Source organism: Benincasa hispida, chromosome 11 (assembly GCF_027475165.1).
Source record: "Benincasa hispida cultivar pf3 chromosome 11, pf3_genome.v1.1, whole genome shotgun sequence".
NCBI lineage: Eukaryota > Viridiplantae > Streptophyta > Magnoliopsida > Cucurbitales > Cucurbitaceae > Benincasa > Benincasa hispida.
This window is the reverse complement of record NC_143488.1, coordinates 50,121,100-50,134,070: the sequence shown is the minus strand read 5'-3', so window position 1 is coordinate 50,134,070 and position 12,971 is coordinate 50,121,100. Positions and strand designations below refer to the sequence as shown.

General features: G+C 36.6%; 2 protein-coding genes across 3 annotated transcripts; one reads left to right on the top strand and one right to left on the bottom strand.

Annotated features, from left to right (window-relative positions):
• The first annotated feature begins 1,468 nt into the window (after positions 1-1,468).
• On the top strand, positions 1,469-3,726 carry LOC120091313 (pentatricopeptide repeat-containing protein DOT4, chloroplastic-like). Of its 2 annotated transcripts, XM_039049291.2 has the most exons (2): positions 1,469-1,989; positions 2,092-3,726. In XM_039049291.2, the coding sequence occupies exons 1-2, from the start codon at positions 1,628-1,630 to the stop codon at positions 3,614-3,616; spliced, it is 1,887 nt and encodes a 628-aa protein (XP_038905219.1). In that variant the 5' UTR covers positions 1,469-1,627; the 3' UTR covers positions 3,617-3,726. The 2 variants fall into 2 exon arrangements, with proteins under 2 accessions (XP_038905219.1, XP_038905218.1); XM_039049290.2 differs by having other exon boundaries at positions 1,506-3,726.
• Positions 3,727-5,689: 1,963 nt separating this feature from the next.
• MCM2 (minichromosome maintenance (MCM2/3/5) family protein) lies at positions 5,690-11,987 on the bottom strand. Its single transcript, XM_039047209.2, has 17 exons — positions 11,695-11,987; positions 11,412-11,590; positions 10,539-10,717; positions 10,250-10,439; positions 9,874-10,093; positions 9,563-9,770; positions 9,175-9,309; positions 8,894-9,085; positions 8,641-8,813; positions 8,358-8,546; positions 8,122-8,238; positions 7,558-7,642; positions 7,324-7,476; positions 7,117-7,242; positions 6,812-6,994; positions 6,036-6,197; positions 5,690-5,961 (listed from the first exon to the last, which is right to left on the bottom strand). Exons 1-17 carry the CDS (start codon positions 11,922-11,924, stop codon positions 5,845-5,847), a joined length of 2,838 nt encoding a protein of 945 aa, XP_038903137.1. The 5' UTR covers positions 11,925-11,987; the 3' UTR covers positions 5,690-5,844.
• Between the last annotated feature and the right edge of the window lie 984 nt (positions 11,988-12,971).

Here is a 12,971-nt window from a genome sequence, read left to right as displayed (position 1 = left end):
TAATAGTAAAATATCACAATCTATATATAACAGACACAAATAGTAGTCTATCACAATCTATCATGATCTATTGTAGATAGACAGTAAAATTTTGTTATATTAGTTCTATTACAAATCTATTGTAATTAGGGGCATTCACGATTCGATTCGGTTCGGTTTGGGGCTCAAAACGAATCAAACTGCAAATTTTAAAAAGTGTATTTTCTGAAATCAAACCAAACCGCTTTTTGGTTTGGTTCGATTCGGTTTCATGGTTTTATTCCTCTTGTCCATATTCTAGGCTCGGGCCCATTCCTACACTCCCTACTCATGCCCCTCTTACAAAAACACATCTACTAATGGCAGACATGAATAAATCCATCTTCAAAACATAGAAGATTTGGACATAAATCTATCATTCTTCCTCAAACTTACAAAAGAAGACTCACTAAAATTGAAGGGTCGGTGTTCCTTGGCTGGCGACAATGTGAGGTGAAAGAGGCGGAGACGTGAGGTGAAACTCACGATCTGGTATGAGCTGAGAGACAGAGTGGCAACGACAAGACTTGAGAGTGAGAGATAGAGCGGCAACAGCGAGACTCGAGAGTGAGAGACAGAGCGTCGAGCGGCAACGGCAAAAGTGAGAGACAGAGTGGCGCATCGACGTCGTGAGACATGAGATCTGAGAGTGAGAGGCGACGGTGAAGATTGAAGAAGAAAACCTAATGAAAATGAAATAACTTATATATATTTACAAATTTGAAATTGAACCGAATCACAATAATTCGATTTGAAAATATATCACATCAAATTGAACCATATTAATTCGATTTTAGTTCGGTTCAAGTTCGATTTTAACGATCTCGGGTATCACCCTTAATTGTAACAACAAGAACTTGTGAAATAATGAGACAATGTTTTTTTAGTATCACGTTTATTATTAAGATTTTTAGAATCGAAATTAAGAAAAGAAATGTAACCTTTATTTATGGGGCAGTTGGAAGAATAAAAAAAAAAGTATATTTAGCCATGATTTTTCTAAATTTGCAAATATAGGGTAGAAAAACATGAAATTTGATTTCCATTTTTAATTTCAATTTTATTTTCACTTTGGAAGGGGATTGAACCTGATTTCGATGTTATCATACACACTTGATGTCAATTGAATTATACTCATTTGACATTTTTGTAGTACATTATTATCACGTTACAATGACTTAATTCATTATGTTAGTAGCCATTTTGAATTAATGTTGATAAGTTATTGATATACCAATGTTACAATTGAAATTAAATTTTGAACTCAGATATACTACTAATATACTTAAACAAATATATTTCTAAGTATTGATATATGTATAAAATTTAAATTGATGTTGATATGTTACTAATACATTAATGTTATATTTAACATTTTATTTAGAATGAATGTTTGATATACTGGTGAGATAATTAATGATATACTTGAAATTAATTTTTAATGAATATTGATACATTAACGTGAAACAAATTTTTAATGAATATTGTACATTAACGTATATGTTCCAACATCCCGTTCGCCCAATTCATCCCATCGGGGTTCCTAATCACTCGAAAAACAGACGCTTAATGTGCTACACTTCTCGTAAGCAACGTCAGAAATTCTACCATGAATCTTCTTCTCTCCACCCACGTTCATTGTCTCCCCATTACTCAAGAAACCAGTCACAGACAACCATTTAATAATCCCCCTCACGTTCGTACTACAACTGCCAAGAATTCTGCTAATTTAAGTGTAGCCCACCAACTGTTCGACGAAATTCCTATATGGGATACTTTTGCTTGGAACAATCTGATTCAAACCCATCTCACTAACGGAGATTTGGGGCATGTAATTTCAACATATCAACAGATGTTGTTTCGTGGAGTTCGCCCTGACAAACACACCCTTCCTCGAATTATATGCGCTACCCGCCAGTATGGCAATCTGCAGTTTGGCAAACAGCTCCACGCTCAAGCTTTCAAACTTGGGTTCTCCTCTAACCTCTATGTACTTACTTCTTTAATTGAATTTTATGGGATTCTTGATAGTGCTGACACTGCAAAGTGGCTTCATGACAAATCCGCTTGCAGAAACTCTGTTTCTTGGACTATGTTGGCCAAGCTATACTTAATGGAAGATAAACCCAGTTGTGCCATAGACTTGTTTTACCAAATGGTGGAGTTGGCGGATGATATTGATGCAGTGGCTTTGGCCACGGCCATTGGTGCCTGTGGTGCACTCAAAATGCTGCAACATGGAAGAAACATCCACCTTCTTGCAAGAATTCATGGCTTGGAATTTAATGTCTTGGTCAGTAATTCTCTGTTGAAAATGTACCTTGACTGTGATAGTATCAAAGATGCTCGGGGGTTCTTCGACCGAATGCCATCCAAAGACGTCATTTCGTGGACAGAACTTATCCATATGTATGTTAAGAAAGGTGGAATTAATGAGGCCTTTAAACTGTTTCGACAGATGAATAAGGATGGAGGATTGAAGCCTGATCCTCTTACAATCAGCAGTATTCTCCCAGCCTGTGGGAGAATGGCTGCACATAAGCATGGAAAAGAGATTCATGGATACGTGCTTAAAAATGCTTTTGATGAGAATCTCATTGTCCAAAATGCTTTGGTCGACATGTATGTCAAATCTGGATGTATCCAATCTGCATCAGAAACATTTTCGATGATGAAGGAGAAAGATATGGTTTCGTGGACCATCATGACTTTGGGCTACAGTTTACATGGCCAAGGAAAACTTGGAGTCAGTTTGTTCCGTGAGATTGAGAGGAACTTGAGGATGCATAATAGAGATCAGATAACTTATACTGCAGTTTTGCATGCTTGTACTACTGCAAACATGGTAGATGAAGGGGATTTTTACTTTAGTTGCATTACCGAACCAACCGTGGCACACATTGCTTTAAAGGTGGCTCTTTTAGCCCGAGCAGGGCGACTGGATGAAGCAACGACATTTGTAGAAAAAAATAAACTTGACAAACATGCTGTGATTTTGAGAGCATTGCTTGATGGATGCAGGAAACACCATCAACGAAAACTAGGCAAGCAAATCATTGAGAAGCTGTGTGATTTAGAACCTCTAAATGCTGAGAATTACATTCTACTTTCGAACTGGTATGCGTGCAACAAAAAATGGGACATGGTTGAAAAGTTGAGAGAAACAATGAGAGACATGGGATTAAGACCTAAGAAGGCTTACAGTTGGATGGAGTTCTGCAACAAAATTCACGTGTTTGGGACAGGGGATGTATCCCACCCGAGATCACGGAACATTTATTGGAATTTACAGTGCTTGATGAAAAAAATGGAAGAAGATGGTTCCAAGCCGAATCCAGATTTCAGCTTTCACGACGTTGATGAGGAGCGAGAGTGTGTTCCAATAGGACACAGCGAACTCTTGGCGATTTCATTCGGGCTGATTAGTACAAAAGCAGGAAGGACAATTCGTATTACAAAGAACCTTCGTGTATGCCACAGTTGTCATGAGTCTGCAAAGTTCATATCCAAGATGGTTGGTCGAGAAATCATAGTAAAAGATCCTTATGTTTTCCATCATTTCAAAGATGGTTGCTGTTCTTGTGAAGACGTTTGTTAACTTTTATCAATGTTGTCATTGTTGCAGTAGTCTAGAGACCCCACTGCTCCCATTGGTGCTGCTTAATTCTATAGCATTCTGAGATTTAAAAAATAAACAAAATTTCAGGAGATAGCCTTTGCTACTATATTCATTCAATGAACCAGACTTGCTTGAAAATAACAAAGTAAAAGAAAAATGAAGGAACCGGGGACCATGGGCTTTAACAACTAAGAGGGCTCTTTGATTTTGAGCTTGTACCTCTGCAGACAACCGTTTGGTCAAAATTTGAATGATGCAATCAATCTGATTAGTACTGAAATCCATTTTATTCATGAGATGGAGAGTAAAAAAAAACTTCACTCCAATCATAAGCTTTGTTCATGTTTAATTTTAGAGATGCAAAACCCTTTTAAACTTGTGAAAGAATAATGACATTCAAGTATTAACTAACCGACCAAGAAAAAAAAAAGCGTTTTGGTTGCACTAAATAACATGATCAATAATTAAATTTAATCTCTCAACTAAAACCTAAGCAATAATCTTGTAACTAACATTAAACCAACTTATAGGTTGAAATTCGCTCACCAGCTTGGGATATTTGCACTTTAGAATGTGCACAATGGTGGTTTTGTTTACTTGAGACAGCAGAGGCAGGCTGTTGTCACATCCCTCCTCTCCACCACACTTTAGCATGTTTGGTAGACCATCGCCAGTAAGCCATCAGGGCTAGGAGCCATGGATAGGTGCATTTGTTGTTAAGCCACTAGTGGATGACCACATGTTTTTCATCTTCAGTCCAAATCTCATTGAAATTCCCAGCTATCAACTCATCCCTTTAGGGTAGAAGAGATATTTCTTACAATGATTTAGTTCCTGAACGATACTATTAAAATGAAAGGTATGATCTTGTAGCGGAATACAAACATCTATATCTATAGTGGATATAGAAAGGGTTATAAGAGAAGAATTTTTACACCTTCATTTTATCATTATATCTTTTAATCATTTCTATTTTGTCATTTGTTACAACTATTTGGATCGAGATAGTTACATGAAAAATAGTGTATTCTTTTGTGTATGAGTGTGATTTAGACCATAGATATAAAACATCACAATCTAACATAAACAATCACTAATATGGACAATCACGTTTGTTGTCCTATTACAACTATTCAGGTCGAATGGCTACGGACGAAGTGGTATATCCTTTCGAGTATGGGTGTGATCTAAACTATACATATGAAATATCACGATCTAACGGTAGATATATGTTTGAATAGACAATCAAGTCCTTTGCCCATTAAAATTATTCGAGTCAAAGTGGTGTATCCTTTTCACATATGGGTGTCTTTTAGGCCAAAGATATGGACATCACAATCTTACATGTACATATATTTAAACAAATAATCATGTCATTTGTCTTTTACAAATCCATAAATTTATTTTCATTCATTAATGAGAATATTTTACTAAAGTATGATTATAAATAAGATATTAAATTTCATATGCATTCCATGTGTTATGGTCTAGTAGCCTATAAAAGACATACACTTCAGAGTGAGAAAAAAAAAGTTTCAATAATACAAATAAGGGTTTAGTGATAAACCATAAGGGCTAAATTCATGAGGATTTATCAAACCAAATTCAATTTTAATTATGAACCTTAAGAACTAAATTTGAAATATAGAATAGAGATCTCATATTGCCTAGGTAAGAAATAATAAATTAATTTGTCATTTCAGCACATAATAAAAGGAAGATAATGAAAAATAAAATTTAATTTTGTTCCCTTCATATTCTTTTCTATTATCCGTTTTAACAATCTTACATCGAGTCAAATTTGATTCTATTGGAATTAAAATGAATATACTCAAATGACGATTCAATCTTACACCAGAGTTTCTATTACCCTCATGTTTGATGACAAAAATTAAATTTGAAGCAAAGGTTTGCTCTTATAGATCATTCCAGCTATTTAATACCCTTTCTATGTCAACACAGCATACAATTCCAAAATCAAGACTACCCCAAGTCATCACAAGGCTTTAGCTCGTGGAAGAGACTGCATGAGATCATGCTAAAGAATAGAAGTTCTTTAACTTGTTCTTAATTGGATTAAATGAAGATCCGAAAACAATACACCTCTAAATTCTCAAAACAGGGTAGTCCTTTGAATCCCATTACGAATATCATCAATTCAGTAAGATAACTACCTATCTAATCCATTTCCAATCATAATCCTTAAATCATCTGGCAAGGTGATGCCTGATTAGTCCATGCTCTTCATCCAGCACAAATTTAGCATTTGAAAAATGAGAGCTGTTGAAGAAGGGTTTCAGATCATAAATTTCATGATCTTGTGCCTGCATCGATATCAAATGTGTAAGTCCTCGTATTTGTCTACATTAGGTATAGAAAATAACCACGATATCATTACCTTGCTTTGTAGGTCTTCCAGTTTCACATTGATTTGGGTAAGCTCCGATGTAGATCCACGAACAATTTCCTCAAAGTGAAGTGCATTCTTCACAAGTTCTCGGAGAAGATATAGCAGCAGTTCATTGTAATCCTTCTTGAAAGTCATATACTTTCTGAAGCTCTGCAAGATACCAAAGGTTGCTCGGTTTAACTTGCAAACATGAAATCAGAGCATAGTTGATGGTTCAATTATGAACATAGGAAAGGCATGGGAATTTTGGGTTTATCCTTTGGCTTGGCCAAATGGCCATCTTGACAGAATAGAAGCAGTGAGAATAACAAAAGGTAATTTTGCTCCGAACTTCCATAAAACATATTGGCAGCCACATCGCTGATCTTAAGATTTAAGACACTAAAATTAGTTATTCCAACAAAAATACAACCTTAAGAATTACACAAAGTTGTCTTTATTAGCAAACTATAGAAAATTGCAGAATATTAGCACTTCCACTAGCAACACCGGTCATCAAATTTCTGATGGAAATATTCCTCATGGCAACATCAGGGCCTTGATCATTCAATTCAGAATAATCAAGAAATTATATTGAATTATCTTATACAGTATAATTCAAAGATCCAAGCAGAATGCAAGCTCCGAGATCCAGGCATATATTTGTGTATAATATATAAATCAAAGAAGCCAACTGGTTGATTCTTGTAGTAAATATTGAATAGTCATATCAACATTTATAGGACGTGGGTAAAGAGAGAGAGAGCAGTGATCTCCTTTAATACCTTTTGCAGAGCTTTCTGCACTCCAAATTTCTGGGTCGAAATGAAAGAATCAAGTAACACACGAATTGCCATATCAACATCTTCTTGCGTGACATGCTGTCTAAGGTGCATTCTTGCATGCGCTTCAGACATGCGTATCATTGACTCTATGTGCCTAACTGCAATAGGAACTCCTTGCCCATGCTATTGTCACATTACAACACGATAGTTAATAGGCAATGTTTCCATCGACAAAATTAAGTGCCCTTCATTAAAATACTATCAATAATAATAATAAGGATAAAGAGGAGGCAATGGAGCCTTACAGAAGATTCCCTTCGTAATTCTGCATAGACATGTGTCAACTTATCCAAATCAGCATCATGCAACCTTGGAAAAACATTCAACTTAGAATAAGTTATGTATTTCCTCAGCAGATCTTGGGGGAGCACCTGGAAAAACAGTATTTAGGAATGTTAGAGCAGAAGCCCACAGATAACCTACTAAGAGGATGATAAGTACAAGTGTATGACCTCCGGATCCAGTGGCCTTGCAGAGTCTTGACTGTCCTCCTGGGATTCATTTATAGACTTGTCGTCAAGATTGACTCCCTTTGGCTGTGATTTGAAATGACTATCAACTACAAACCTAGCAAGCATCTCGTCTGTTACAGAGTCTACCACATCCTGCAAATTATCCAATGGCTTTTTGGTTACAATCAACTTCCACAATTTTAAGACAGAAGCATGCAGTTTCTTGAAATTTACCTTAACAACGCAGAGGATGTCAAAACGAGAAATGATAGGATCGGTCAGCTCAACATTTTGTGAAAATGTTTTCGAGGAGTCATACCTATAAAAAGGCTAGTTCATTAAAATAATGATGTAATTTCAAAATTCCTAGATGTGAAGGATGAATGAAAAATAAGTGATCATTTTTTGTTGTTCTTATTAGAGAGAGAAGAGAATTGGGGAAGTTTGTATTTTTATTCAATCACTCCCCACTATAATACCAACTCTACATGCTAAAGATAGCTAGTTGACAGCAGAAAACCAGCCAACAAAATCTACTAATCAAAGTCCACAAACTAGCCAGATACTTAACAACTTTGCTAGATACTTGAATTTTGGATAAATTCAAAACTACTAAAAATAGATATGCAGCTTGAGTTAACAAACACTTTTTTCACCATGGTCAAACACAATAAAAAAAACATGATCATCCTATAATTGGTCAAATTTATGAGACCAACAATTTATTATTCATCCATAGGTACCGTTCAACTTTATTCCTTGCATAATACAAATCAAACACTAATGTACTTGCCATACCTTCCTCCAATGGGATTGGCAGCAGCGATGACCGAACATCTGGCTTGAAGAGAAGTGACTATTCCAGCTTTTGATATGCTAATGCTCTGCTGCTCCATTGCTTCATGGATACTCACCCTAATCACAGATGAGAACTTTAATTCCAACACACCAAAAATTTAAGACTTTCTCATCTGGGCAGGAAAATAGATGGATTTGCAAAATTCAGAATGTGAATCGATGGTTGCTTTTCCTACCTGTCCTGATCATTCATTTTGTCAAACTCATCAATAAGACAGATTCCTCTATCAGCTAATACAAGGGCACCTCCTTCAAGGGTCCACTCCCTTGTGACGGGATCCTTATGCACTGCTGCTGTTAGTCCTACAGCTGAAGCTCCTTTCCCTGTGGTGTACACTGCTCTATGCCCAGTTTTCTCAACATATCTGGTAAAAATATATACAACTTAATTATTCAGGCAGCTGTAGACCATATGCCATTTATGAAGTTCATCCCTAAACTGATAAATGTAGCTCTTACTTGAGAAACTGAGATTTGGCTGTGCCAGGATCACCTAGTAGAAGAACATTGATATCACCTCGTAACCTGTGTTTCCCTTCAACATTTTTTTCTTGACCTCCAAACATTGCAAGAGCAATTGCTGTTTTTATGTCCTCGTGACCATAGATTGATGGTGCAATGGACTTGATTATCTGTCATTAGTTCATACCAAATCAAAAGGCTTAATTTTAACACTAAAGGGATGTACTCGTTAAGTTCTTAAATAACTAACCCTTTCTCCAATTCTAGGGTCTTTAGCCAACTTCTCAATCTCTTCCTTGTCTTCCTGGGTAAGCTTGTAAGCAGAAAATAAATCTTGCTTTTTGGTAATATAATTTGCTTCAACAACGGTGGAAAATACAGGAAACCCGTTCTTTGTATTCAATGATAAGTCAAAATTATTTGTATAAATGCCCGTGACTTCCTGAAATCAATCAGATCATACATAAAAAGTCTGCAAGTGTTTCAAATAGAAAAAGATTGACACAAGCACATCAAGGGCAGGGAACATACAATTTCTTCCCCAGGACGGGCACAATCAATTAGATCATTCAATAGTATCACTTCCTTGTACCTTGGAAGTCTACCAGCTGGCACAATTCCAGGACTTTCTTGGAGGGTTAGCTTTTGATAATTCCTATATACAGTCTGCAGCAAAACAGTCAAGAATGTAAGGAATTTGATTAACATTCAAAGGGAGGTTTTACTTCACTGCGAGAAATGCTAAACAAAAAATACTTGACAAGAAACCATCTCACCCATTTTGCACTGCAGAGCAGCCGAAGCAGATAAATTAAATAAGTCTTTCAATGAGATTCTTAGGTGCAAACTACACCGTGATTTTCTTAAGCAAATAAAAAAAATTAAAAAAAAAAAGAGAGAATTAAAACTAAGAATTCACCTGCTCGACATTTACTGTGAATGGCCCTTTCGATTGGCATTCAGGACAAGAACCAACCTTGACCTCTGAATAGGAATTCTGAAAAAATGGTCCCAATATTGTGCCACATTTATTACAATCATACTTCACCTGCTGCAACTGGGGGAAGACACCAGAGCGTCGGGTCACTACGCCTCCGATGCGAATCATGGTATTTAAATGAATTTGCCTGCAAAATGCAACGGGACACAATTGAAAATAGGATGATTAGGAAAACAAGAAATAAAAACACACATCTGAAAAGACACTGCACCATGAATCTTCCAGGATACCTAATATTTCGAATCTGATCATAGACTGGTAAATTATTGATGCGAACATAGATCTTTTGGTGGATATTTTTGTAGTTTGGATGTATGTCAAAGACAACCTTCTTTGCAACATCTTCCATAACTTCTAAGACGGGCTGGGGTGCATCAGCCAACCAGATTGCAATATTTGGATGAACAAAGATGAACTGTTTGTAATCAATCTCCAAACTGCACCTATTGGCTGCAAACCAAACATTAAAGCAACCAGTCTTTGAAAATGAGAGAAGCATGAACATGACTCCACAGATCATCGTAGAAAACAATATTAGTTTGACCATTTTACAGAATAAACCAAATGTTAACGATCCAGTACAATTACAGTGAAGTAGATGCTCACCTAGCACCATCTCATTTATCAATCGCATGTACTCAAGCTCACCATTTCCACTCTTTGGATTCACATATGTTTCCAAGAATTTCTTAAATTTTTTGCCTATAAAGCGCCGAACCGCATCCATGGTAACATGTTCTCTAAGTGGCCCTTGAACACGATACATCTCATGCTCATTTTCATCATCGTCTTCATCCTACAATTGGAGGTAATTTGTTAATTCCAGATATGGCCAACAATAACTAGGTGCAAAATCCTACTATGTGGAAAATAAAGATGTAACAGCCTTAAAAACCTCATATTGGTCATCAACAGAATGATCTGTCATGGGCACATCATCTCGTGAGTTTTCCCTTTGGGATCTACCCGGAGAACTTTGCATACCATCAATGTCATCGTAGCTTCTTGCTGCAGCTGGAGGCCGAAAATCAGCTCTTGATCTTTTTGAAGGCCTGTAGTTGTCATCCTCGGAGTCTTCATAAAAAAATAAAAAAATAAGTAAAATAATAATAATAAATAAGTTTCATAAGTTAGATCTGCCAGTCCCCAAAAAGGATGAAAAGGGAAAGAACTAATAAGTTCACAGCGGTCAAGATTAGTAAAGCAACATCAAGAAAATATCTCTAGCTTTTATTTCCTTCAAGAGGTTAGACCTCAAACTATCTTCAACGGTGTTTAAAATTATGAGACAATCACGTCAAACCCATATGATAAAACATCTTTGGTGCCGTGTACCATTCACAATTTTTGTGTAGCTAGAGCAGATAACCACGTTCTGGATAACAACTCGGAATGGCTTGAATACAGAAGGACAAATGCTCCACGAGTTCATTTTATGTAGCCAAAGTTTTTTAGTCAAAATTTGATGGTTGCATACATAAAACCTTGTGCATGCCTAAATATAACTTCAATACAAATTGAAATTGAAGATCTTTTAGATATTGAAACTCATCAGGTAGAGAAGAGAGTTCACTTCAATTAGCTCTATTTATCTCAAGCTTTTGTTAGGGAAAAGTAAAGCTGAAGAATCAATATGGTGCAGGGCAAGAAAAAAGAATGGAAGAACGCGTAGCTCAGTGACTACTTACCAAGCGAGTGAACATTCAGAAATCAAGGGAAACAGTTATAATTCGCGATTCGGGTAGAACAGAGTCGGAAAAAAATTTACCATGATCATGTAATAGCTCAGGAAGCTTCCGACGGGTTAACTGAGCATCTCGAGTTTCCAGTTCCATCTCGGCAGCTCGTCTGTCCTCCATAATCTGATCCAAATCCCTCTCGTCCTCTAAAGAATCGTCGAGGCCCAAGGACTCGTACTGGTCATGCTCATCCATTCTCCGATAATCACTACAAGATTAAGAACAAAACTCGTAAGATCAGTACCTCCATGTGGCAATAGATTTCGACGAAATGAAAATAAAAAAAAGGGGGATTTCTTGTCGAGAACCGACTCCAAGAAATTGTCGTGGTAGAGATCCTCTCCTTCCTCCTCTTCATCGGGGTCAGGCTCGTCGGGAAGGATATGAGGATCGACGGCGGCTTCGTCCTCATCAGGGTAGGTGTCGGAAGTTTGGCTGAGATGAGGGAGCTGGTCTGTTTCGAAACCGGCGGAGGTGGTGGGGGAATCAGGCGTCGAAGGCGGATTGCCGGAGGAATGGCCATCGGGAGTTTCTCCAGCCATTTCTGAGGGAAAGGGAGCGGAAGGAGTGAAAATGGACGTGGAACACTCCACTGACCTAAACGCACTTTACTCGTCCAGGAGGATGTTTTGGCGGGAAGTTTTGGCGGGAAATGAGGTGGCTCTCTTCCACTCCACGTCAGCTTCTTAGAATCCTACATTTCTCTTTAAAAAAATAAAATCTTAAATTATAAAAAATGTCTATGAAGTTCACATTGTGTCAAAAATGTCTATGAAGTTTCAAAAGTTTCAAAAATACCTTTAAATTTTCAAAAATAGTTCAAAAAATATCTTTGCCGTTAGTTTTAGATGAAAATTGTTAAAGTTTTGTTTCAAAAATACCCTTAAACTTTCAATACATTTCAAAAATACCTTTAACTTAATACACCATTAGTATTTGAACAAAAACAGTTAATTCCTCGAGACCAAAATGACTTTAAAAATTAAAAAAAATTAAAAATACTCCTACTGATCAATTTGTTTGAAGTTTTCTTAAGTTAAAAAAGAACCAATTTTGAATTAAGTTATATAGATTCCTCTTTTTTTTTCATACAGGTACCTCATATTTCTCTTAATTTTCCAATTTTTAGCTTACACCAATTTTCTCAACTACCAAAATAAAAACTTGAAACATACCAAAATGATAAATAGTCAAACAAAAAAGTATTTGACTATTTATCGTACATATAGGTACTCTCATATTTCTCTTAATTTTTCAATTCATAACTTACACCAATTTTCTCAACAACCAAAACATACCAAAACGCTGTGACGCTATCACAAAGTGCCTTTGAGAGAAAATTGGAAGGAGTGTCTCTTCATGTGCGCTTATCAAATGAAGAGCGTTGCAGCACCACAGGGCTGCAATGCTTGTCTAGCAGACTGTCTCTGTGAATGACTTATCGTAGCGCTTGCGCAACGCTATGTCTTCCCTTGTTCGATCTCATTGTTTTACCTCCCGTTGCTCGCTAATTACTCCATTTAAGCCCGAATTGCATATGGAACATCGTGACAACATCTTTTGCTCGATAACCTATCTGAGAGCTAAAA